Below are 27,768 nucleotides of genomic sequence, written 5' to 3' on the forward strand. Positions count from 1 at the left end.
ATGTTAGTAATGCAATTCAAAGAAAAAGATAAGAAGAAACAACTAAAATTGAAACATTTAACAGATTTATAAATTAGGCTAATGCCACATGTTTTACCCTGACATATGTTTTGTCCAGCACAAAACTGTGAGGATTGCCTTCGAGTCAATGAGTCGATGCAATCAGCTGCTTTTCCTTAGAGAACTTTTAACGAATCTGACTGTATGACCTGCTTGAATTGTCTCTGTAAAATGCCTTGAGATGATTTGTGTTTGGAATTGGCGCTATATAAATAAACTGAATAGAATTGAAAACTGTTGGGTGGTAGGGATCTACTGTAAATTCTGAAATAAAGGTCCACTTTTAGAGATTTTGCAGACTCTTCATCAATAATTAAACTATAATTTGGTTTTGCCATGAGTGATGAGGTCTAAGCTGACTCTATAATAAATCCCCCATTCCATCGAATATAGCACACATAGACAGACCTTTAAATCAGTTTTTCAAAATAAATAAGTATAAAATTGACTACACTAAATATTTCAGGATTTTTGTGGGTCATATTCATTATTCTACAGAATTCCAAACATGTATCCACCACAAAGAGCCATAAAACACACTTATTGTATGTAAAGACATCAGCTGTGACCATAAATCTCTTGTTCAATGTTGGATTTCTTTTTGTTCTTCCTGCTTTGAGGCTAGTTTCATAATAATCCATACATGCTCAAGACAGTAATAGTGTTTGAAATTGAATAAATGTGTATATGTTTCTTAAAAAGTCCCAAATGTATTAAGTCAATTTCATTTTCACTAGATTTAATTTGTCTCAAAAACATGAATTTTATTTTCTATCTGTTAACTTATTCAGCCATTTATCATCAAGTTATCCATCTAGGAGGACCGATTATCATTCTCAGTTCCTTTCTAGGTGAAATCAAAGTATCAGTCCATCCATCCATCCATCCATCCATCCATCCATCCATCCATCCATCCATCCATCCATCCATCCATCCATCCATCCATCCATCCATCCATCCATCCATCCATGTTGCAGCAGATAGAATGTTGTTTGTTGGTGACTTGCCTTAAACTGGGAGCTGACAGTTGGCCGTCTGTGCTTGGTGCTGCACCTCAGAGTGTCCTGCTTGTTGCGGCTCAATACATGCTCAAATAGATCGTAGACAAAGTCCAACCTGGCAGACAATGGGATAGGTTTTAAAAAGCTATGCTGTAATTTTGAAGAAATATTTACTTAAGTTGAAGTATTTCGCAAAACCATAATTTTAGGTTTTAAAAAGTACATAAAAAACAACAGTAAAAACGCTTCAATAGCCAACCTGCTCTCTCTCAGCATGTTGAGGATGTCATCCCTGAAAGTATCCCTGTTCTTCTCCAGCATGCCCCTTACGTCGTATACCACCTGGAAACAGCCACAAGGGGGCAGGAGAGTTTAACTTAAGCAAAGGAGAGCAGAGTGGCCTCTACAGCTGAGTGGGCTGAACTTTTTAAAGATGTGAGTGAGTTACCTCTCCTGCATAGTGTCGGACTCCAAAGTAGTGCACAGCAACACGAGGTTTCACATAAAATGAATTTTTCTGCAGAAGAAAGGAAAAGGTCATTTACTTTTCTGCAGCGATAACTTTCCAATAGTTAAACAAGACTGATAAGAAATCCAGTCTGATCCTTATAAAATAAAGTGCTTAAATCAGAGCTTATCTTTTCATATTTCACCCCAATTTTTTCTCTATTCAATGTTTGATTACTGAAATTGTTTTCAATTTCCCTCTTAGATACATCTAACATCAATACTGATCTGTTGCAGAACATGAGATTAAAAATAGAAACTAAGCTCTGAGCCCTTAAAATGGGAACATACTAGCCAAGTAGGATAAATTCTTAAATTTATTTCACTGAGAAACAAAAGTGGATGAGAGAATTTTGTTTACCTTCATATCTCACATAGCGAGTAAGATAAAGCGGGAGTTTACAAAAATCTTAATGTTAGAGAACTGTCTCTTTAGATTTGAGCTACATACCAACCTGAGTTTGGGAGATAAGTCCATGATTTCCAATATTATAAAATTAAACATAGGGAGTTTTTTTCCAACTCCTGGGACGTTAACTGGAAATATGTGCAACTGAGGATCTGTTATGCATCTGACAGTGCTGAGGATCTATTCAGTGTACATGGCATTATACATTCTCTGAGCTAACAGCACATCCTAAATGCATATCTGCTAATCTCTGCCAAACAACTGAAAATTGGTCGTCATTGGGGGCGTTCAGCCAGCTACTGGCCCAAAAAAACACCCATGATCCATGAATGTGTGTTCATCAGATATAAATCTTATTGAATATCTGGGGGGAAAAAAACTAAGAGGCTGATAAAGACATATTAAATGATGTATAAACTGTCCCTTTGTCTCCCCCAACTTTGTATAAAGCATTGTTACTAATATGTGCAAAATATGAGGGTTGGTGTGCAAGCTTTTAGTCTGGGTTTAGCTTGTGTAGATGCGGCATACAATTGAGGTTGGGCACCGAATCCCATTTACAGCTGTCCTCATTTTAGGTAAACAGATCATTTTATCTAGTGGCATTTTAAATAGCTGACTTGATGCTATTTTATGGAAAAGCCTGATTCACAATCTGTATACTATCTGTATATAATCTGTAAATTTTATCTGCCATTATTTATCTTGTATTTTAAACCTGCTAAAACATATATAATCCTTTTCCTAACATTCCTGTATATTCTGTATAATCTGTGCATGTAGCTCCCATATTCATATTTATACACAACTTTTTCAGTCCCTAACTATTACTTTTTGCTTTTACATACACCTGTAATAATATTTATATCCTGTATAGCACTTCTGGATAGATGCAAACCACATTTAGTTGATTTGTACTTGTATTCTATTCTATTCGATAAGTCTCCAGCAGGACGAAATAGACTTTTGACAAAACTTGATATTAAATATGTGGATTAATCCTTTACTAGTTGCATTTCTTTAAATTTCATCAATATAGATAAACTCACCAAAAAACAAAACAAAACAAAAAGACATGCAAAAAAAAAAAAAAAAAAAAAAAAAACATGCTAAAAACCAACCGAGTGCTGGCTGTGGAGTTTCTCCAGTAGGGTGTCGTCTGTGGCTTTGGGAAAATGGCTCTCCTCATTCATCAGTGCCAGGAGGCCCAGTTTCTAAAAGAACATGCAAGATTTCCTCATCTGACATCTGACTTTCTATGGTTTTAAAAACTTTACAGCAAATAACATAAAAACGGTTTATAGATAGAATCTGAAAAGCTTAACTCTTTAAAGCCTGGACTGGAATTATAGCATATATTTTCATCAATTTTGATACATTAAGGATTTCTATATAGTCTTTTACACATTTTGTGTTCACTACATGTGTCTGGATTAAAAAAAATCACACTGATAATGCAGAAGTCTCAAAAACTCATCTATGGCTTAAAAGGGTCAAATTGGTAGGCCATAATGTGACTGCACCTCCAACAATCCTACATCTACCATCACCTTTAATTGGATATTCACTCCTTGTGTTTCCCATTTTGGTGCAGAATAATATTTATTTATGCAGTTTAAAAATAAGCCTCATCAGCCTTAAAATAGAACCTCTTACTCTAAATGAGGGATGTGTCTGGTTAGAGTAAAAAATCATTCGAATACCTTCTCAATCAAATCCAGACACTCTCCGTTGTCCATCCAGTTGATATCGACCCAGACCAGCCCCTCTCTGCAGCAAAAAGCAGAGAAATTAAATTTTGTTTGCAACAAAACAATGAAGATATAACTAAAGGTGAAGGTGTTTGAGTAGCTGAGCTCATCAGTTGGTAAAGGATGACGTTTTGTAGAAGAACTGAAAGGACTTGGAGGGTCAACCTTTAGAACGCTCTGATGTTACACCTACAGTAGTTGCTAAAGGATCAGATCTTTTTTTCACATTTTAAATCTTAAAATGCTCTTTATAGATGAAGGAAAAAAATTATATCTAAAAAAAAAAAATCTATTTTCTGCCACATTTGCACATTTCCTCCACGTAAAAAAATGCTTTTGTCAAAAGAAAAAGATGATGTAGAGTAGATCAGAGTCCATGTCGTCCAGACAAACACACGTTTGAATTTTTTTTTTTTTTACTTGTGCACGTTTACTTTATCTCTCTCAAAGACTAGAGTAAAATGGAGCCACATTACAGCTTTGCTTCCATCCTTTTGTTTAAATCTGTACAAATTTAAGAGGTTTTGTGGAAGCAGATTTTTTTAAAATCAAGAATACATATTCTTTTTTTAATATCCATACAAAGCTGTGGAATTGGAGCCTCACATGTTGTTATTTGCTAATTTATGCCTTTGTAAAACTTTAATAAATCTATCTGCATGTTCGTTAAATTATTAAAACACAAAAGGAGCAATAAAACAACCAATTTATCACCTGATACACAACTCGTATTGATAATCTGTTTATCACCAACTAAATATACCAGCTTCCCTTCAAAATGTTTTAAGGAGCCTGTAAAACAATAATTAGGTGCTGTTCTTCAATCATTAGGAGCAAATTCAAAAGCCTGGTCTCTGTGCAAAGCTAATACTCTCCTTTTTAACCTGAGTGAGCAGATATATCAGAACTGTCACCACTTTGTATCTGTTGAAGTGGAAACACAGGCATTTTATAATTTTTTTTTTTTTTATCGTTTGGATTGCTTTCTGTTTTTTGTTTTTGTATTTTTTTATACCGGTAACTGTACATGTAAGGATGTAGCTATAGAATCTTAGCTGATATTTTATAGTTCACAGTTTTAAATTAATTAAGAATAAAAGAAACCAAAACACTTCGCTTCTGTAAACAGGACCCCAAGATACTTGAACTCCTCCACGGGAGGAAGGAACTCTCCTCCTACTCTCCTCCTACTCTCCTCCAACCTGAGGAGGAAAAGCCACCTTTTTCTGTCGAGAACCATGCCCTCAGACTTGGAGGTGCTGGTTCTCATCCTGGATGCTTCCCAGGGCCTGCTGTACGCCTTGGTGGGGAGGAAGCCACTAGAATCACATCATCTGCAAAAAGCAGAGAGGAGATCCACTGCTCTCTGAACCAGATCCCCTCCAGCCCTCGGCTGCACCAAGAAATCTTGTCCATAAAGGTTATGAACAAGACCAGAGAGACATAGGGCAGCCCTTGCAGAATAAAATATGCACTGGGAAAAGATCAGGCTTAACGTCTACGTTCCCACCTTCACATATGGTCATAAAATTTGGATCATGACCAAAAGAATGAGATCCTGAATACAAGCAGCTGGAATGAGCTCTGTCTGCAGGGTGGCTGGGCTCTCCCTTAGAGATAGGGTGAGCAGCTCAGTTATTCCGGAGAGGCTCGGAGTAGAGACGTTTCTCCTCCATAATAAGAGCCAGGACATGCAGGAGGGACTATATCTTCTCCAAAAGAAGCTGGACGAGGTGTCTGGAGAGAGGAAAGTCTTGGAGTCTCTGCTGAAACTACTGCCCCCGGTACCAAATGAAGCAGGAGATGATGAGTATGAATAAAACGATAAAATGGTATCCTGGGAAAACTTTTCAGCAGTACTTTCTCTATCAGTAGCTGGAATATTATTTATATTCCTAAAAGCTGTTGTCCAGTCCAGAGAGAGAAAAGGTGGACAGAATTTATGAACAGAGTTAACTTTCTAAAGAAGAGAAGCTGAAAGCCATTTTGGTTTGGTCGGGTAAGAAAATAATATTTTTAACAGAAATTGTGACATTTTAGCATCCAAATGATTCACATCTGAACCATGGGCCACTAAATACACCCAAAGGTCATGGAATCTAAAAAAGTTAAAACTCAAGCCCTGAGGATCCAATATGCAACTACTATCACATTTACTTGCAAAATTACATTTCAGAACATTCAACTCTAATTTCTTAGGTGTGGTAAAAAATTAAGACTGCTTTAAGTTCTTTTTTTCTCTTTTCAAATTGCTAAAAATATTTTTTACACCTTGTTTTGAGGGTAAACAAAGGAAGCATCACCACCCACCTATTGTATTCAAGTTGCTCCAGAGAAAAAATGTGCTTGTTAAAATATTCCTGAAGCTTCTCGTTTGCATAGTTGATGTTGAACTGCTCGAAGCGATTAACCTGAGGGGAACCAAACGAGGCAGAAATTGTGAAATCCAAAACTTATTCAAACATTTATTCTGAATTGACTGCCTTATTGTTTTAAAGCACAGAAATGTTCACTTTATTAACTGCTTATAGGGTGAAATCTTAAAAAGTCAACCTAAACAAGCACCTCAAAGTTCTCAAATCCGAAGATGTCCAGGATGCTGACAGATTTGAAGTCCTCCTTGCCCCTGATGCGGTTGTTCAGTTTGTGAATGATCCAGTTAAAACACTGTGAATAAAGCGCCATGGCCATGGAGTCTCTGGAGTCCACCGCCTTCAGGAACAACACAGAGAACCAGTAAGCAAAGGAAGGTAGAAAAACGTCTCAAGTATATCAAAAATCTTTTTTCAAAAATATAAAACATATCGGTTGTTTTAGGGTAATAAATAAGTTGGTTAGAGGCAGGAAGCGCAATGAATGTTTGGACTTTAGGAATGTTAGGAAGGACTGTGGCAGGAGAGATCGGTCGAAATAAAACAGATCAGTTTCCTTTGCATTAAATTTCACACCAGTGTTTGATTATCTGTGTGTTTTGTTAGTAGTCCTCTGACCTGTTCAACTGTTAGCGGCGTGGAGATCTCCTCCCCCCTCAGGATCATCGAGCGGTGGGTCAGGACTTCTGCCAGCTGATCCGAGTTCAGTCCCAAGAGTTCTGACGTCCAATTTAGAGCTGCAGGGGAAAGGGACATAAAACATCAGCAAACCATTTCAGACAATGAGCATTAAATACACACCAATGCTTCCTGTTTTTCCAGTCAGAGTCAGTAATAATTACATATATTTTACTGTTCTAGTATGTTTTTTTTTCCTGCAAGGACAACCCAATGCGTCAACAAAGTGTCAACAGTGACAGTAAATGCACCAACCTGATTTGGAGGCGACCTGGGCCCCTCCAGCCGTCATAAACTCGATGTTCCCTGCATGGAGGATCCCTGCCAGGAGGCGCAGGATCTCACTGATGTTCTCCTCTGTGAACTGCATTGTTTGCATGGCATTCTGAAAAACAACAAAAACGTGAAGAAGATACGTGAAGAAGATGATCTTATCAAACATATCAGTTCTTCCTGTTCGGGACTGAAACCTGTGCTGGCTCTGTGTAATCACTATTTCAGCTATTCTCTATATTTGAGTAAGTACTACAAATCTGCAGACCCTCTTATAAAGATGATTCATTTTCTCTGAGGTGTATGGGTGCTTTACACTCACATCAGGTCAAAAAATTTTTGCCCAGGCAGCGCAATTTATAATAAAAATGTCGTTATATTTCCTCTCATGCAAGTAAATCAACTATTAATAAAGCTTACGCTCGGAACACTAGAGGGGAAATGAGCAAATATGGATTATATGTGCACTCAAAATAAACAAGAATACAACATTTTGTTTAGAAGATAATTCGTACAATTCTATTGCTTTATAGACAATTACTTTTATGAGTAAGAAAAATTCAAAGAATATGATAATTTTCCTTTTTAGTGGATGAAGATTGAAGAATTTTGTTCGCAGTGATCTATTATAATTAACTATTTCCAACCATTTGGACTGAAGGTTCCATTTTTGCTGAATGAATACATGCAAAACCTGATATATTTCTCCATACCAGAACATCCTGAAAAGTGCCTTTGTCGTTGATTGTCTTGTCAGCGATGCAGCTGGACTGTCTCAGGTAGTGATAGCTCTCAGGATGCGTCAACCCAAACGCCTCTGCAGAGACAAATAAAACAATTATATGACCTTCTTTTTTTAACAAAAAACATGCAGCTAATATCAAGCACACCAATGAAACAACCCAAAGTAAAAAATTTTCGTATAATGCAGATGAGTAAATCATTTTTTATTCAAATTTTGTTCTTGATTCACCTCTTTGCTGGTTGTTGGCTCCTGCTAATATGGCATAAAAAATATGGTAGTTTCGCTCTCCTGGGTTCTGCCGAACAACTCGATTCTGAGGAGAGAACAAATGATCTGTCAATAAAGCTATCACAAACCTGATCGAGGCGTCTCATTTTGACAGCCTGACACAACATTTTTGTCATATATTCTTCATTTACTCTTTAACTACAATAGGAATACTCTTAATCATCAGATCCTGTACTGGTAAAACCTTTGACTAGCTCTCAAAACAAGGCTTCAAATAATATACTTATGTTATCTAATAATATATGAAAGGATTTACCTTTTCTAGTAGATCTGTCATCAGGAAAGAATCAGTTAAGGAACAAAACAGTCAAAAAGCTCTGCATGGTTACAAAAGTTTATAAAATATTACCATTCCACAAATGGTAAATGGCCTGTATTTATATAGCGCTTTTACAAGTACTTCACAATACATTCAGTCATCCACAGATTCACTCACACACTGATGGTAGCAAGCTACATTGTAGCCACAGCTGCTATGGGGCTCACTGACAGAAGGGAGGCTGCCGTTCACTGGCGCCACCTCTGACCACCATCAGTAGGCAATGCAGGTGAGGTCTTGCCCAAGGACACAATGCATAATGCAAACTAACCATCTGATCAGTCTGAAGTGCCTGTAACCCACTTGTTAATAATAAATAGTTCTGTTGTATTTATACCTATTGCTGTCTACCATTGTTCTCTGAGTAATATCATTTGATCAATAATTTTCCAATGTATAACAACACAAAATGAGCATTTAATGTATGATGTATGCTAATATTACTTAAAGCAGCAACATAATTTAATCAGAAATTAAAAGGTTGTACCCAGGCACCACTACTCGTAACAGGATTTAACTCCTCCTTTGCTCCAGTTCAATACATGAATAACAATGCTGATTAACCAACCTCCTAAAAATAGTTAGGTCCTGCAAACTCACTGAAAACAGTTCAACTAAAACTATCTACACTAACAACTATGCCCTGTTTAGACCAAAAGGTTATCTAAAGTAATGCAGTTATGTTGAAAAATTAACAGCAGCTCATGTGTTTATTGCATTACGCTTTTATGGATGCAAAACATAAAACTGGGGTTGGAGATTTTAAAAGCCAAACTCTACAACATTTCTTCTTTATGTAGCTCTTGGTGTTGACTTCCCTATTTTCTTGGTATTAAGCCTTTAGAGTAGGCCTACCAAAAATCACAAAGTGCTTCAACAAAGATAAAATGAAACAAAAATGGGTGCTGGTCACCTAAAACTGAGAACTTTTAAAGGATACAGTCAACAATTTTCCCCCCTTGAATGTTTCCCTTCTGGCTGAAATGCAGCTGGACAAACTTCCCAAAGCGACTGGAATTGTTGTTGTAGACGGTCTTCGCATTTCCAAAGGCCTCCATAATGGGACTGACGAGAGAATGAGTAGAAAGACCATCGGTTCAAGTTTGTTGAAAAGCTGATACATCATCGACTTTAACAGAACTATTTTACCTGCTCTCCAGCAGCGCCTCCTCCACATGGGATGTCTTGTCTCTGCAGGAAACTTCCAGTGAGTGTTGGCTCATAGCAGACAGAAACCTCAGGATCAGCTTGGTGCTTTCTGTTTTACCAGCTCCGCTTTCTCCACTGAGGAAATAGAACAAAATATGCCTTTAGAAGTTTTGGATCTTCAACCTTGATAAGTTAAACATTTTAAAACATAAAAAATATAGAATATGATTAATATCTATTCATAGCCCATCCAATCCAATCCTTATTTGATCCAGACGATGTGATGTAAAAAGGAAAAAAGAAAATTGAGGGAGGTTGGAGATACATCTTATTTGTCACTTTCTTACTAAATAGTAGGATGAAAAATTCCACTGGGTTTTCATTCTATCCTCAACCACTAGATGGCACCCCAGTGCTACCTCAAAGGCATCATTCATCTGTGTGATTTACTGATATTTTCAAATATTCCACAAATAGGAAACAATCAGAACTTTGAAAAACAGACATAGCAGAATAAAAGAGACACACTTAGGTATATAGTTCTTCTAAAGAGATCGGAAAATAACTTGCAAAGCAGTTTTGATTTCAACAAATACAGAAGACTGGTTACAGGAGATTCCTTCTTCTCATGCCTCAGTCTTTGCTGAGTTTATTTTTTCTCGGTTTTTCTTTGCACCTCAATTTGCTCTCTTCATGTTTTGTTTAATACACACAGCCCTAAGCTAATAAGTAGTATAATTAATGGGAATGCAGGTAGAATCAAAAGCAAAGCCTTGAAAGCCCTTCAGAAAGTGTGAAGAACTGCTGGTCTAGACCAGGGCTCTGCAGCTCGAAGCTCTTAAATCACAAGCGGCTCTTTGGACCCTCTACTATTGCTTGAAATAACTTAAGTCAGAAATAAAGATATTCTTAAATACGGGTATAATAACAAATGTGGCTTTTTAAAACTCTTTAAACTATTTCATAGAATCCATGAAATAACACTACGATAACCAATAATATATTTTCAGATCTGTTTTTCCACAAATATCCAAATCCTATAGAAGGAAATGCATCTATCCTGCTTTTTTTTTTTGTTTAAAAAAAAAATTATATTTTTTTTATTTCAAAACCATACAATAGAAATAAAGTTGTTCTTTACACATTTTCTAGAGTAGTAGTAAAGAATAAAAAATGCTCAGTGGGTTTGTACTGCAGCGGTTGAAAGGACAACAGTCACACACAGTCATTACCATTTCAGGCTGTAAGACAAGAGAAAAGCCTAAATTCTAAACCAGACTAAGCTGACATGTAAAGCAGCTACTCTCATTTTACTGCATTGATTACTATGATTTTGCATGTCCAACCATCCTGTAAGACACGTTGGATTGGTCTGTGATAACCACGTGTGCATGGTCACTTCCACCAGGCTATATCTAAAGAGACTAACTGACTACAGGAGCTTTGTTCTTTGGTACTTGGCTTGTAAAAAAACATTATAAAGTCAATTAAAAACATAACATGATGAACAAGGGAGGATAAAGCTTAATACTAGAAATAAAAGAATATTTGAAAAAAGAGAATGTTGCCACACAGCAACCTCTCCAACACTGAAGGAGAAAACAGAGCTCAAGAAAAAAAACAAAAAAACAAAAAAAAACACTGACATCCCTTTACTTTCCTCCTAATAGAGTCCAGGATTACTCTGGCTACCAAAAGCACAAGACTCATGCTCATCATGCTGATTTCCAACCAGTAAAATCTGCACATAGAACGAGCAGCATGTTTAAACATTTATTTCGGGAACTTCTTTAAGACCGTAATCCTATCTTAAAAATGTTGAGTGTACTTTAGACTAAAGATACTAAATGAATGCTACCTCAGGATTTTTATTACAATAAGCCTGAATTATTTGACACAGCTCCTCTATCCAAAAAATGATAAACTAAGATTTTTAAAATGACAAGCAGACACTCACTATGACAGAAACATGCTAGAAAATATATATTTTTTTATTTTACAAGCAACAGAAAGATGAGTCATTTGTCAGTAATTAGGTTTTCTTATGGTGTCCCTCAAAGTTCTGAATTTGAATCAGTTTTCTCTGATGCATAGTTCTCTTGAGAGATGTAAAAATAAAAAAGGACAAAGACGTTCACCACTATCCTGATGACACCCAGCTATATGTATGTAAGTAAATAAAGTAAGTTGATAGTTTATTAGGGGAACATGTTTGTCTGTCTTGAATTAGTGTTACCCCGCCTCATTTAAAGCCAGGCTGTAAGAAAAATAAACGCTTATAAGGAGAAGGCATGATGTTTGTGGACTTTTGATGCATCTGTTTTTTTTTTCAACTATCAAACAATGAGAATTATAGTCTTTAAAGTTGTGTTTCCATCATTTTTAAAGAGTACCTCCAGTCAGCAGAGCAGAGCTTACTGTCAAAGTGGTCGTCTCTGCTGCATTCAGCCTTGCTGTATTTTCTGCATGTCTTCAAAAAGTTCAGACATACACATGGAGTTAACTGGTGTCATTAAGCTGGTTGTATGTGTTGGAGTGAGTGTTTAGCTGCTCAGCTCTAATATGTTCCAGCACATTTATCCTTTAAGATAAAGTTGGTACAGAAAGAGCAGTGCAGATGTTTCGGAGAAAGGTACAGCTGAGTTGCAGTGAACACTCATTCCTGATGAGTACTAAATGGTCACTGTAGGGTTTAGCTTAGTATTAAAAATAAAACTGAACTTTAGCTTTTCTTCATATCAGTAAAAGGTTTTGTCCCTGAAGTCAGCAGCATGTTCCTGATGGAGTACAGGGCTGATGGTAATGTAAACACTTAGGGTCTCTGGCTATAGCCTGAGACATGGTCACACATTACATGTGTAGGGATGTTATGACAGGACAGACTGAGATTTAAAACATGGGAAACACATATGGAAGATGATTATAAGCAGCCATTTAAACTTCAGGTCATCAAGCAGCAGGATGATCCCCAGGAACACAAGGACTACTTTTTTCTCTTTTTTTAATGCTACTTGTCTGTCTACATTTACAACAATCTCTTAACCCTTTATAGAGCACTCAGCGAAATACTTAAAAAAATCTAAATTTCAATCCAATAGAGTTATTACCTTTGTAAAATAAAAATAAAAAAGGATAGTTTGATGGTCAAAACGAATGTCAATGTAATAACAAGAAACACCAACTTGCCCGAATATATTAAGAAAAATAGCAAAGGTGCTGCTATAAGAAATTCATGAAAAAAACAGAGTGAAAGAAACACATTTTTTTTGGTCCAACATAACGACATTAATCCTGATACTGGAACTGACATTTTTTAGTTTATAAACCTAAATATAATAGTTAACTAGGCTTATTATTTTTTTAACTTTACTTTTCAACGTTTTACATTTTTTCTTTACTTTTTTTCCAACTTAATTTCCAGTGGGTAATATATCATTCAAGGGCTCATCTAATTGGTCAAATGCCAAAATAAGATTTACAGCCATGTAGCAGGATCTTTGGATATAGATCTAGTGCTTCTAGACCTGACTGAGAGACGGGAGGGAACTCCATTTGTAAGGGGTATGCAGATGATCAAAAAAGGAAACTTGCCCTATAAAAGGTTAATCCAGACAGTTCTAAGAGGGAGATTAAGGTTTTCAGTTTCTCAAATGTTTGACACTGCTTTGAGAAATTCTTTTGTTTATTGAATTTATTTCAAAATCAGAAAAATCCACCAAATCAGACCTAAAAATGACACTTTAATGGAGTAATGTTACATTATATAAAGAACCAAAGAGGTTGAAATTGCAAAAACACTGAATCAGTTTGTCTATATGTTTGTCTCTTTTCCAAATCCCCCAAAAAGTTATGTATATATTCAGCTGAAATGTTAGAGAAGTTGCATATTTTTACTGGCAACAAATGATTTGTGATGATCCGGATCACCATCTGGATCCAGGAATGTTTTGAACGATTCTGTGAATCCAGGTATTAACTTGAGGTGGAAGTCAGAATATTTCTGGGGAAATGAGCTACTTGGCAGATGTCTCTGCTCACCAGGTTTACACATCCAATCCTGTCTTGAATATAAAGTTTGAGTGTTGCTTCTGGAATGAAAGATGTTTATCTATTTAAATGTTATATGTGCAGCCGCAAACTATAAAACCATGTTATACTAAAAAGAAACAATTGTAGTGTCCGCAGGCCCTTTAGTTTAATTCTAATTCAACCTGGAGAGACTCAAATGGAGAAATGGTGTGATTAGAAAAGTTTCAGACATAAATTAAATGAGTTCTTCAGCGCTGGGGCCCCGGCAGAGGACTTTGATGCAGTGAATTAACATTCGCTTGGACACTGGTGGTGGAATAAGCCGGAGGGTGAGCGGAACTGAAAAAGGTCTGAAAGTCAAGGAGGAGATGGGGTGGAGGTTGGTTGGAGTTTGCTGGCTTGATTGAGGGAGGCTACAAGAAGGGCATCTTAAAAGATGATTGGCTCCGGAGGAGGTGCTGTCCCGATTTTGATTGGCTGAAGCTGAAAGAGCGACAGGTGGTCCAGGTGAAGCTAATAAGCCTCTTCCAGATTGAATTTTTGCTTAAGCTTAATTTCACAGGTTATGGTTTGATTTTTAAAACCTAACCATTAAATATGATTTATTAACATTTTTATGGTTTTCATTATCAAATGAAAGGTATAAATGCTACTTTCCCATAATGTCCTTGTGATTTTTTTTTCTCTTAAAATTATAGAAACTAAAGATCACCAAACCATCTTAGGCTGACTATATACAAAAAAAAAAAAAAAAATAAACAATTTCTGTGAGTCCAACATTACAAATGTTTAAAAATAATGACCCTGTACAGTAAAATGCATATCTGGCCTGCTCCTATACTTTAAAATCACTTAAACAAATTCTTCCAACTACCTAGATGGTTGCAGAATATTTCTTTTGACATTAAGGCGCTGTTCCTGAGCAGGTTACTGACCAAAACATTGTGTAGCAGATTCCATGAACCAGGACGTTTGTAGAAAATTAACCTGCAAATATTACCAACACCATTTGCAATAAATGCATAATGCTTAGATATATATTTTTACAATTTTGGTATAATTACTGCTCTAAGTATGTTGATAGTCAGGAAAAAGAATGTTCTGAAGTCTCTATTTTCCAGTTAACGATTAATCGATTACTAAAATAGTTGACGATTATTTCAATAGTCGATTAATCCAGTTAATTGTTTCAGCTCTAGACCGTTGCTTTGTTGTCTATAACAAGGTCCTTAAATTGAGCACATTTAAAGGACTAAGAAGGCTGCTGAACAAACTGCATGAACTTGGACACACACAGACAAGTATAACCTAGAAGCAGCCGGTCTTTGTTCCCTGGACCCCCACATGCTGCTGCCACCCAAGGCAGAGACCCCCCCCCCCAGGCAGGAAGGTGGGAGCGTTCAGATGAACTATAGAGCATGTTGGAGAAAGTGCCTGTACAGCTATGTACTTCCTTTAGGCTCTTTGTACAAACACAGAGCTGCAGACTCTGTCAGATTGAAAGACTTTCTGAGAAAGGACGAGAAACCGAGACAAGAAAGAAAAATCCCTGGACGTGTTACTTGACCGTCTGTTGAAGTAATGAAAAGTGTTTTACAGGAAAACAGTGAAATGATCTCAGTGAGCTAAAATACCAGCTTGTTAGACAACAAAGAAGATTAAGATTAAATTACTTCTTAAGACGGACTTGCATGCACAGCTAAAGTCTGCTTTGCTCCTCTGTGGGAGGTGGGCTACATTCAAACTGCTTTTTTGAATTTAAGGAGTAACTTCCTGGTCGTTCAGGCGCAGACAACAAAACACAAACAAAAACTGTTTACTGACAGAGCCAAGCCTGCAGCAGTGGAAGTGGCTGAACCCCAGTTGGCTTCCTGTCGCACAACAAATCCAATTCAACATACAAAGAACTTCACCACAGGCCCCCTGCTACCTTACCAACCATTATCAACCCAACAGAGGCTTTTAAAATGGACGACACGAACAGAGCCATTCAGAAAATGACTGTGCTATAACTCCTTTTTGGTATATCGTTTAATTTAACTGTAGGTCATTTAGCTTTTTTAGTCGCATTTATTAACTTCTGAATAAGCCTAATTAATCAATCAGTCCACTTGCCTTAAAGTGATGCCAAATCATGCTGGTGTTGGCCAGAGTCAATACAAACTCAGAGAAGAACAAAGAAGGAACCCTGCTGAGATAGTTGTGCATTAAAATGTGTAAAGCAGTTTTTATTCCAGTGATAGTGTTAGTATTGAATATGGTTGTGAAGATTAAATGTGGGGGGATTTCAAGAAAAACTTTCGCTTCTTTATACAGAAATAAAACACAATGTTTTCTCTAAACAACAGGTTGTTTGGGCAGGCTCCAGTTCAGTTAACCTCTTCCAACCTTCATCCATTGGGGGCTTCCAGTTTCACCAGTTCAATATCTTAGACCTTTTTTGGTTTTGAATCTGACGCCATTTGCATCTGAAATGGTGCAGCCTGGCTCGGGGCGTTTCATGCCAACCAACTCAGAGAAAGAGTCTATAAGTTAGTAAAGGCCTTTAGGCCCTTATCATTGGGACTGACAAGTGACAATATATGCAATGACAGAATAAATACAATCTATGCTGTAGACCAATAATTATCAAAAATAGGGTTCAGGTTTGACTCAGAATCTATAATTGAAGACCTATATAGACTTAATACCAGAAAGAGATCCGTTACAACCTACCATAGAAATACTTTATTTGCTTTATCATTAGGTCATATTTTCTTAGAAAGCTTCAATGATAAAAATATGCCCTCCATCTCATGTTGCACCTAAAACCAACATAGTTGGACATATTTTTCTCACACCATGACCCCCCCCAGCCGCCTTTTGTTCTGATCCATTCCTTCCTTTAGTCACAGCTAACTTGTGACTCGGCCTCTCAGTGGAAACGAAGCAGAAAAGAATCCCAGCAAACCCCAAGAGGAAACCTCTCAGCCGTGCTTTTACAGAGGTTAGCTGCTGGGCTTTTCTGACCCCAGATGTCTGACTAATTAACCAGGATCGAGACTATTGCGCTGACCTCACGCTCCACCCCTGAGGTCAAGAGATCAGGGACAGAGTGCCGGGTCTGGAGCTGATGACTGTTCAGAATAACAGCTACACAGGTCTGTATTCAAAGCTGTTTAGGTAAGCTTAGTTGATATTGAATTCAAAAGGAAAGATCTTTTTTTTCTTGTTTTCATACATATGCTGTTAGAAAAAAAAAATCCTGTTGCATTCATCTGAAACACAAAAGTGCGCTTTTTGATAGGATGTAAACAAAGCCTATTTGGAGACTTAATGGACCCTGCTGAGGTCCTGCTGTCTATGTTTTCCAATAATTTGTAATAATGGACACATGGTGGGCAATTATCCCTAACTGTTTGCATATCCTGAGTACAAATGTCACTGTGGATTTTGTGTCATCCATGTCATGGTAATCTTAAGAGCTTTTTGGAAAGAGCCTTAGCAGACCACTACTAATGTCCTCACGGTTTCATCCTAGAGCAGATTAATTTCAGTGAGGAACTGGGACTGTACTGAAGATATGAGCGATAGAGATCGGAATCATTGTTTAAGACAAAGCTTCACATTTGATGAAATGATGTACATAAAAACCTATTTAGGAAAACAAAAAAAAATGTTTTTGTTTTTTTGCTGATATTGCAGTTTAGAAAACAAAACTTCTAATGAATATCTACTCTTCTATGGTTGAACTTAATGCATTTCTGTGTTAAAAATGACCAATCTGAGTAAGGCTCTTAAAAAATATGTTTTTCCACAGACTAATGCTGCCTTCATGTGCTACCGTAATTATGGTAAATACCAAAAGCCGACATGAACACCCACACATATAATTTCTACTGGAAAGCTGGGAAAAATTCAATGACACCCAAGTTGCCAAGATGAGGTAAACTTTCCAACAGGGCGGAGAGCAGCCAAACAATTCTGTAAGGTGAATAGAGCATCATTAGGCATTCTCTCCTGTTGTGTTTGTAGCCTACACAATGTTGTGACAGGTCTAAGTCACAATTCAAATTGGGGAAAAATTTGCTGCGTGGCAGATGTCTGGCTCATTGAGTGGTTTTCAATTTTTTTTATAATTTTTTAATATAATTTTAGTCTTTTATGTAAAAAAAATGATCATACCTGGGCCAAAAAAAAGAAAAGAAAAAAAAAAGCTAAAATAAAAACCCAGGTAAGGACAGATAGCTGCAGCAACACGAATATCTTGACATCCATATTTTGGTGTAAGGAAGTAAGGTGGAAAAAGGTGAAAATGGCAGAAACATGGTAATGCATTATGATAAAGACTCAAAGGAAAACTAAGCACTTTCTCTCTGAAATTTCCGTTAGATTAAATTTTTATTTTTTATTTTATTTGTAAACCTTTGTTACAGTTTCAGTTAGGTTTCCAACTTTTTGTAACTCAAAAATCAAAGTTCAGTTTACATGACAGCACCTTATTCCCTAACCATTCTGTGGTTTAGGATAGGTAAGGTATACAGGTTTTCCTCTGACAAAAACCTATATGAACCAAGTCAGTCCTATAAGACCAGCTAAACAAACTCACACAACACCTAGAGCACAAATGAGCTGCTCAAGCAGCCACCTCTTTCCTGGTTTCAATCTTTCAACCAGATGTTGGAATCTAGCTCTGAGGATTAGCCCCAATTCACCCATATGAGCCTCAGGGAGGTGTAGGAGTAGCATTTGGTGATGTCGTGTCTCACAGTTGGGGCTATAATTTTTCTTAAACGTGCTAGTTCTGGAAAAGCTCAAGTGTCTCAATGCAAAAAGCGCTATTTGGATTTTTTTGCATAAGACAGAAAAAACTAGTTATGCATCAAGTTGGTTTTTCCCGGAGGATGATGTCAATGTGAAGGATTGAGAGTTCAGTTGTGTGACACAGTGATGTATATTTTACCAGTGCTGATGAGAACAGAAACAAAGGAGCTGCTGTTATAAAAAAATCACTTTAAGAATTTCCTGTTTATTGTTCAATTATCTTTAAAACCCTCAACTTTGCTGTGTTTGGAGAATTTCTGTAGGGTTTCCATAAAAATTGTGTTTCAGCATTTAGATTGTTTCTTTCTTAAGTGTTCAATAAAATCTCCCCGGGACTCCTGTCCTATAACAATGTGGTTGGTTGCAGGTAGGTACCCGCATTAGTGAAAGCGCAGAGTGGCATTCACAAGCTTTAATGAGCAGATGGTTTCATGTTAGAGCTGATTTCTTTCTCCTCCACCACCACCTCTTCTTTTACACCAGCTCCTGTTTCGTTCGCCTGGATCTGATTACCAACAATCCTTAAATCCGAAGAGAAGGCTTCCTGCCGCGGCTGACACTGCCAGCTTGCAGATTTATAGCTCCTCTTCCTCACATGCACAAAATAAATGGATCCCTCTGTGTAGGGGTGGGGGCCCAGGCGTGTTCCATGTTTTATGGGGGGTCCACACCGGTTTTTTTTGGCAGGCCCACAGCGAACATGTGTCTGAATGTCAATGATCATTGTAAACCTGTTCACGTTCTGGAGCAGCTGTCCAGCACTCTGTTCAAATGACTATGGAGGCAAGGACTACTTCCTGGGTAACGGAAACCGATGTTGCTTCATGGTTATAAAAGTTGCTCACTAACTGCCTGCTGCTGAATGGACCACACTTCGATCACCAAGCTCAATTCTGCTCACTGAGAAGCCGGACCTCCACACTGGAATGAGGCCCTCTGGTTTTCCTGAGGATTTGTGCTTCACACTGAAATTATTCACAGCTCGACACATCCATCATTTCCAGACCAGCAGAAGCACAAGCATGTCGCCCTTTTTCTTTAATCTGAGCAACAAACCAGAACAAATTTACCAAGTCCTTATAGGATTTAGTCCGTTAAAATTTTAGAGTTTTTCTATTGGGTTTTGAATCAACACATTTTTTTTTTTCCCAAAGTTACTACAGCTGGTGCTCCTGTGTTGCAGCAGGCACCTCAAGATTTTGCTTGAGGGTAGAAATTACCAACCAGTTAACAGCTTTGCAGTTAAACACAAGTGGTTTAAGAGGGCACACTTTTAGGGTCAAAAAACTTCTAAGGCAAGAGAGCCAAACAGAGAACTGATTCAAAAACACATTTCTATTTTCTTTTTACATGAAATATGCATGCATGTACGGATTCCAAATTGACAACAAATATGAGAAAATATACCCTGCATTTTAAAAATGTGCTTAAGAACATCGAAGGTAGCAAAAGAGGGTTGAGGGTTCAGTCTTTGGCACAGTTTAGTTCCTTTTTTCTTTTAAATTTGCGAATTAAAATACTTTAACTGATTTGTAGTGTTGGTAAGTTAAAATGTACACAATAAAAGAATGGGTGTTCAAAATTCAGAGTCAACCAATTTTATTCTAAACAGAGTACTTACATCTATACTGAGTGTAAATCAGCTCAAGTGATGGAGTTAAGAGTTAACGAAAAATTTGACAGCCATGCAATGTAACTTTTACTCTATATGGTGTTAATTACCTGCCAGTTTCTGAGAGGTCTTCCAAATTTTTTAAGTAAGAGTAAAATTAGTCAAATTAAATAAGAAAATGGACACCGCCTATAGAGTGTATTTTACACTGGTTTTAAATGGGAGAAAATGTTATTTGGAACAGAGTTATATTCAGCTCTGAAGGTGTTAAAGTAACACTTGTTTTTTTTACTGTGTAGAAAACCTTCAAATATTTGACATTTTTAATATAATCTACATATGCAAGGCTTAATAGGTTGATAAGGAAGATTTACAATACGTTCCATGTGTTATTTGCCATATTTGAACAAACAGTACACCACAAGGTCATGTTTTAGCTAAAACTACAGTAAAAGGTCAAAACTGTGGTCTCTGTGGTTTATCTTTTCTGCCCGACATCACTGCTGCTGCTGTCATGGGGGGAAAAAATGCCCGAAATATTTTCTTTTTCTTTAGGTCACAGGTTCTGTGGTAGACTAATGGTTCTATAAACTCCAGGTGTCTAAAATAAGTCCACAATGAAAAGCAGTGAAAGTCACAGGAATCATTGAGATGTGAAGGAGCACAAAGCGGATCTGCTGCAGGGACGCGTCTCTGTAAAAAGAAACGCAGCATTGTGTAGCACTGCGGTGCGATATGTTTGTGTTTACGCCTAGCTCTGCTTTGCCACGGCACATATTCTTCCCACTGACCGACATCCTGCCACACAAAAGGCCTTTTTTTCCCTCCCTTAATAGAAGGACGGAGGCAAATTAGACCAGCAGACAACCAGGGGAACATGTGAGGGAGAATGCATGCAAAGACATGCCGCTTTAATAGCATCGCAATCACAGTAATGCATGACAGGAATTCTCTTTGTTTCATTTGTTATCAGGTTAAAGAAAAGCGGCTATGGTCAGCTGCTGTTAGAGGAACTTAATAGAAGGACTACACTATAGCGCTGTACAGATTCACGCTGTCTGAATCTATTGTAGCTGACCTGAAGTTGAGTTCTTTCTTATTTTGTTATTTATAACAACAGCAGGTGAACATTCTGGCGTTTATTAATACATAAGAGTCTCTACAGAGTCACTTGTTCTTAGAACTGATACATACATACCAATTCTATTTTTCTCCATGTTTGAATTTAATAAAGTTGTTATGAAGAAAACAGAAGCAGCTGTTAACTTTACATGTTCTAAATTCTGTTTAGTTTGATTTTAAATGGACCACCTGTGTCTGATTATTCCCGGTGCCGACGAAACAGTCTGCTTTAACGTCAACTAATTGTCGGTTAACCACTGAACTCACGCCTCGAGCGAAAGGCTGAGACTCCCTTCCCCGCCAAACGTCTCCACTGTTTCAGCTTTAGCCTACAGCGAGCCAAAATGGCCAAGGGTTTATTGCACTGTCAATAACATGGTTATCCCGCCTAAACAAACCAAGTAAATCATTTGCAGTTACCCACAGCGGGCTACAAGTGGACACATCCACTTCCACCACCCACAGAATACAAGTCTGTAAGTTAGAAATAAATAGGGGGGCAAGATTACACTGCCTAAGGCTGCTTCAGAGCACAGTTTCATATAATCATTAGTTTGACAAAATGATTGCAGTTTGTATTTGTTAAAGACAGAGGGGATAGAAAAGACCACACAGATAGTCTGAGAATGAGCAGGAAAGACTAAAAAATGTTTTGTTTTCCTCCAGTAGTTAATATCCATGAGGTCTAGATATGTGAGGTGATCTTGACTAAAGATGTGTAAAATAATAATCAGGCAAATTGGGTCAATACATGATCCCATGGAATTAATGGCAAAGCACCAGAAAGCAGCTTTTATTGTGTTTCTTACCTCCACTAAGGAGGTTATGTTTATGTTTGTTAGCAGGTTTACTTGATATGAAAGGATTTCGGTGAAATATTTACACAAGGAGCGCTTCTTGCAAAGGAACAATCCATTATATTTTGGTAATGATGCATAGATAATCCAGTGACAGGTATCATTTTATAGGATTCTGTAACATTATTTGGCTGAACAAGCAGGGTTGGCAGCAGTGACTATAGACAGCTTCAGTTAAGACTAAGAAAAGTCTGGAAGTATTAAAGTGAAAACAAAAAAATAAAAAAAACACAGGAAGGGTGAGCCATGCTTTGCTCGATTTGCTCATCAAAGAGGAAAGCCGAGTGAATGAAGAAGGTGAGAGCAGAACAAACACCAGAGGCTGCAGGCACACATTGTGTATTATTTTTAAACTTATAATGGATTATAAGGAAATTGTTACCAAAGGTGCACCTCAGGCCGAGGAGCAATTCATTAAAATATGGTAACGATCCAGATAATGTTATAGCTATAGATGAAAGTCACAATATGGGGCAAATTTTTCTGCTTGGTGGAAATATGTGCTCTCAGAGTGCTTTTTTTGGTTAAATACTTTAAATGCTCCAGATTTTTATATATTGACAGGTTAAACTCCAAATTACCCAGGCCGGATTCATTTTCCAGTTCTTCCAGTATCTTTGTAACTGTTTGGGAAGTAGATTTTCTCATCTATATTTGCTCACAGCGCCCCCTCTTGTCCAGAAGCAAATCAGATTTATGTGAGATTTGTCACAAAGAACAGGACTAAAATGGCTTTTGACTTCAGCTGAGGATAAAACTTGTATTAACTCCAAACTCAAAAGCTAACTCCTACTAAAATTTGAAACACACTTTGTGCTCTGTGTACGCCTGATTGGGAGGAAACAACAGTCATGGTTCTGAAGAACACTGAGACTCAGCAGCCAAACTAATTCCCCAGAAACACTGCGTTTCAAAGCCAAACGAATAAAGCTGCATTTATGATCATAAGGTAGGAGGGAAGGGATGGGTAGAAAGGTAAGGTAGAGCGATGCATACAATGCAATAATTTTTATTTATCCAAAATAAGATCAGATCTATATTAAAGGTAAATATGTTCTAGTATTCTAATTATCCATGTTTATTTTTCCTTTAAATTAACATGTTGCAATATCAATGACTAAGTAAATTACAGCCGATTGATTCATAAAAGCCACATGAAAACCTTTTCCATCCATCCATGTTTAATGTGGACACAAATATTAGCATTTGTAAAGTATTTATAACACCTTTGAAGGTGGATGAAAACAATAAAGTGATGTAGGATGTGAAAGTTGGTGAAGCCTAAAACACGAGGAAGGAAAGTAGAGGACGGGAGATGGAAATAAATGTAGGAAGTTTGGATGTTTCTGTAACATGCTGTGATCAGATTGTTAGAGGTGAAGCCAAGGAGCTCAGGGAGACTTTATCAAAGTGTTGGCCTGGAGTTCAAAGAAGATTAAATAAGACCAGTCAGTGCATCCTCTGACCAGAAAGGAACAGAAATAATGGATGGAAATGAATCCAAATTTAGCAAGCCAGGCTCACCCACCTGATCAGGACGCATTGGTTCTGCAGCCTCTTCCACAGTGAGCGGTAGCAGTCATTGGCCACGGCAAAGATGTGCGGAGAGATTTCCCCCAGCTGGTGGCGGCTATACAGCTCCACAGCTGGGCGGTCATACAGGCCGGGCAGCGGCTGGTAGGGGTTCACCGCCGCCAGGATGGAGCCGATGTACGTCTGTGGAGCAACAGAGAGATAGGGATCTATGAGCAACAGGTGGGAAAGCGACATAGAGCTGATAGACCTTTGGAAGTCATAGCATTTGAATATCCTGAGTCCTCTGGAAAAGTTTTTTTTCTATAAATAACATGTTTGTGTCATTTTAAAGGTGAAAAAAAAAACCCTAAAATCTCTGGATCATTCAACTGTTTTTGGTCATAAAACCAATAGAAGCTCTTCTAAAAGTATCAAAGGATATAAGCTAAAAACTCTTTTGGAGGTTCTACATAAAGTCAGGGGAACCTTTTTTGCTATTCTTTTCCCAAACCCTCTGCAGCCTGCAGTTTGTTCCACACCAGCGTCACATTTCAGAGTTCAAAGAAAAACAAACCAGGCTGCTGAAATAGAAACTTCTGAAGCCAAAATATGTCTTGGCTGCAGCTTTCGATGCTGTGGTGGTGACTAATGCAAAAAGAGGCAGAGGAACAAAAAAGAAAAGCCAGGATGTATCTGGGAGGAAATCTGCTGCAGCAGAACCAAATGAACTAAATGCAGCTGTTTGTGAAGGAATCAGAGGTTTTACTGACTTTGGAGGAGAAGCAGCATCATAAAGACAGAGGAGCAGAACAGACATAACAACTACATGTCATGGCTTTCACGTGGACATCAAAAATGCTGAAGAATATACTCTGGTCAGACATGAACCAAATTGAACTTTTCCTGTACGTGAAAAGTCCAATAGAAGGCAAAAACACACCCACCTCACTACATGCCAAACTCATTATCCTCATAATAAAACACTCTGATGGCAGCGCCATGTTTCAAAGAAGCTTTGGTTAAGCAGGAAATGGAAGCCAGTTGGAAGAGGGACATGAGAACTGCTGGAGCTTAATACAGGGCAATAAAGACAGCATATAAGAACGTGCTCCAGTCAAGTGAGGTGAAAATACAACTTTCTCACATTGCCAATGGCGTAACTATCGGTAAGCAGAGACTGCAGTTGCTTAGGGGCCCCCGACCTCTTAGGGGCCCCATCACTGACACCTGGTTGGTCCCCTACGCCATTGTGGACTAGGACGTCTCTTTGCAGATGTAATGGTGCAAAGAATTTCCTCTTAAATCCACCTGATACTGCCTTGACTGACCGGACCTTATTTATACCCCAACACATGGCAGATTTCCAAATGATGGTGAGCCAATTAAACACAACACCAATAGCAAAGCAGACAGTGGTACTTGTAATTACTATGTTAGTAACTGTATATAGTTCATTAGATTGTTTATCAAAAATACACTAATATAATATGTTTCAAACCACAATAAAGATCTTTAAAGAACGATGTATTTGAGTATTTTATTTTTTACAATATGACTTGGAATTATGGGTAATCCAGTTAGGCAGGGGGGGACGGGGTGTTGTACTTCATATGGGGCTGCCCAGATAATGTTTCTTCCGGTCCTATCGTAGTGTTGTTACGCCATTGCACCTTGCAATCCAAATGTTGTGGAAAAATAACACCGTTTCCTGGAGGGAGACTAGAGACAGATAGTGCTGTTTTCTTGAATTGCTATTGGTCGATACATGCATGCGTTCACTGATTCATTAATCCATTCAGTACCATGATGATGATCACGTGAAGCTGTCTTGCATTGCTGTCCATTGTTAAGGTGTTGTTTGTTTCATTAATAAAATGTTTCTATTTCCTTTTCGCTATTTGCTTCTGACCGCAATGTATGCCCTGCTGATGGTTGGTCACATAACATGACAATGTGTGGGAAACTTAAAGATGTACAAATACTTCTGCAATTAACTGAATCATGCAAAAAATAAAAGTGAGGTTTATTGACACCTGGGCAGCCCACTCCGTTTAATTTGGTTGACTGAGAATCTGCATAATTACCACTTTTCCTCGTCTCTTCTTCTGAAGCCAGACACAGTAATTATTTTATCTAGAGTAAAACGAGCAGGTAGATCTGATGGATTTCTCCACATAAACAGAACAATGACCTTTATGTCAAGTTCGTTTTTCCATTTTAAACAGGTTATAATCAGAGCTTGATGTCATTTTTAAAGGTGGTTTAAAGTGTTCAACAAAGAAAAGGAAAAAAGTCAACAGATTCTCTCTTCATCCCATTGAGGATGTTTTTGTTTGTCCAAGTTGGACTGAAAGGGAAAATCTCATTAGAGCTGTGAGTGCACATTGTTCCCATTACAACGTACTAATGCTCAGAGAGTCTGTGGCCTCAAGGATGAAGAGAAGAAGAAATGCATTAAGAAGGAAAAGCGTGGGGGACATTTTGATCTGCAAAACATCTATATTCTCTGAGGTCATGCAGCTCCACGTTCACTGATCCTGTTACGCTCACATGGACCCCTGACACAAACAAAATGGGCTGTTAACCTTTGCTTTATCTCTCTGTAGCTTTGCACATCTGCTAATATATATAAGGACAGGGTTTCTTTCCAGTATTCTGGGTGTGTATTAATATTCCATTGCTTAAATGGACTCAGTCAGAGTTTATTGTTATAGAGAAGACCTTTGCGGGGCACTCCTTCTGTAACAGGAGAGCCATTTTTCTTATTTTGGAGGACAATCAGTGTTAAATCTGACAAGTAAAAAGTGAGGAAAGGTTGAAAAGTTTCTTTAAACACTGCGAAGCTGGAGAAAAAAAAACAAAAAAACAAGTCTAGTGCTATCAAATGCAGAACTCGAATTTCACAGATGACATGAAAACTAGAGTTAATGGGAGGAAAGATGAGCAGACCACGATGACCCTGAATGTCAGGGTTTAGGACAGGAGAATAAATATTGTTTGTTTTTGCAGGGGACACAGTTTGAGGGAAAATAAGAACCAACTGGAAACGCTTGAAGGTTTTCTCTGGGCAGGAAACAGCAGCTTCTGTCTGCCTGATGCCTATTTTCCGAAGGCCAATTAATTGCTGAAATGCAGCCTAAACTCTGTATGCTTCCACCTATGGAGCAGGATGTGTTATTGGAGGAAACATCAGCAGTAACTGGAGAGACGCAATACCAGATGAGGGAAAAGAAAAATTTGAAGTTAGGAGAACTACAGATATTTTCTAATACTGGTAATTTAGCTTTCCTGTCTCTAGTGTGCTAAATGTGGTAAATAAATATTTCCTCATGATTTTTTTCAGTGTTTTAACTTAAAACCCCGTGTTAGATGTGAACAGGTGCTACAACCTGAGAGATTCTGACAAATGCTGCCCAAGTGACATGGTGCAGAAAAAAAGCATTAATTTTGTACACCATCCATGAATCTGGTGCAGAGCTTGAGATCTGAACCCTGTTTAGTCTTTGTTGCGTTGAGCTCTACAACTGATCCTTTTCCTAACTGCTGTTCATCTTTATACTCTTTGCTGTTCCCAACAGGTTCAAAAGGTATAAATAAAAGCATGTATTCCCATTCTTGAAGTCAGACCTTCCTTCTGCAGATATCAGCTAAATGCTATTATGAAGCTAGTTACAACAACTCAAACTTGACATCATATAAAATTTGCTTTTGAACAATTTGCTGTTTTAGGTAAAGGTAATGCAGTAATGATACCAGTTTATCATGGTAAACTAACAATGCTATAGTGGTTTGAAGTGTCAGAGATAGTGAACATAAACACAACAAATTTATTTTTTGTGGATATTTTGTGCAATTCTTTCTCTTGAAGCATGAGAAAATTTATCATCAGCATTTAAATGCAGGAATTTAACCTTTACAGTGAATAAAACCGTAGGTTGGTGCGATTTTCATGCAGATTGTTTATTTCATCCTTAAGAAAACTGTTAACGATTTAAGATCAGACCAGTGCGCTTCCAAAAAGGCACGTATGTTTGAATTAGTTCCCACTGATATCCACTCAGAGCAATACACGTCCATCGTGACTGACTGACTAACCTACATTCAGCCCAGATGCAAATCCATTGGAATGGCAGTTGAGCTGACTTTATTTACATGACAAATACTGGCCCCAGACTTTCTTCCCAGTCCACGGATGAGTGGGGGGTGGGGTTAGGACATTTCATAAAGATGCACAGTGTATCATCATTTGACAGCTCTCTGATAGAGCTGTATGCAAAC

The 27,768-nt window shown here is 37.8% G+C and overlaps 1 protein-coding gene across 1 annotated transcript in view; it reads right to left on the minus strand.

Annotated features, from left to right (window-relative positions):
• The window catches only part of myo10 (myosin X), a 128,653-nt gene that overhangs the window by 26,600 nt on the left and 74,285 nt on the right, over nt 1-27,768 (minus strand). Inside the window, exons 4-18 of the mRNA XM_038286165.1 lie at nt 23,504-23,691; nt 9,553-9,687; nt 9,344-9,468; nt 8,341-8,354; nt 8,025-8,109; nt 7,765-7,868; nt 7,034-7,163; nt 6,719-6,837; nt 6,294-6,440; nt 6,039-6,139; nt 3,681-3,747; nt 3,099-3,191; nt 1,510-1,578; nt 1,321-1,403; nt 1,068-1,176 (exon numbers count right to left, since the gene is read on the minus strand). Of these exons, the coding sequence (XP_038142093.1) occupies nt 1,068-1,176; nt 1,321-1,403; nt 1,510-1,578; nt 3,099-3,191; nt 3,681-3,747; nt 6,039-6,139; nt 6,294-6,440; nt 6,719-6,837; nt 7,034-7,163; nt 7,765-7,868; nt 8,025-8,109; nt 8,341-8,354; nt 9,344-9,468; nt 9,553-9,687; nt 23,504-23,691 (1,569 nt within the window). The remainder of the gene's footprint in view (nt 1-1,067; nt 1,177-1,320; nt 1,404-1,509; nt 1,579-3,098; nt 3,192-3,680; nt 3,748-6,038; nt 6,140-6,293; nt 6,441-6,718; nt 6,838-7,033; nt 7,164-7,764; nt 7,869-8,024; nt 8,110-8,340; nt 8,355-9,343; nt 9,469-9,552; nt 9,688-23,503; nt 23,692-27,768) is intronic.

The sequence above is a fragment of the Cyprinodon tularosa genome, unplaced genomic scaffold (assembly GCF_016077235.1).
Source record: "Cyprinodon tularosa strain WSP-4 unplaced genomic scaffold, ASM1607723v1 ctg221, whole genome shotgun sequence".
NCBI classification, from domain to species: Eukaryota; Metazoa; Chordata; class Actinopteri; order Cyprinodontiformes; family Cyprinodontidae; genus Cyprinodon; species Cyprinodon tularosa.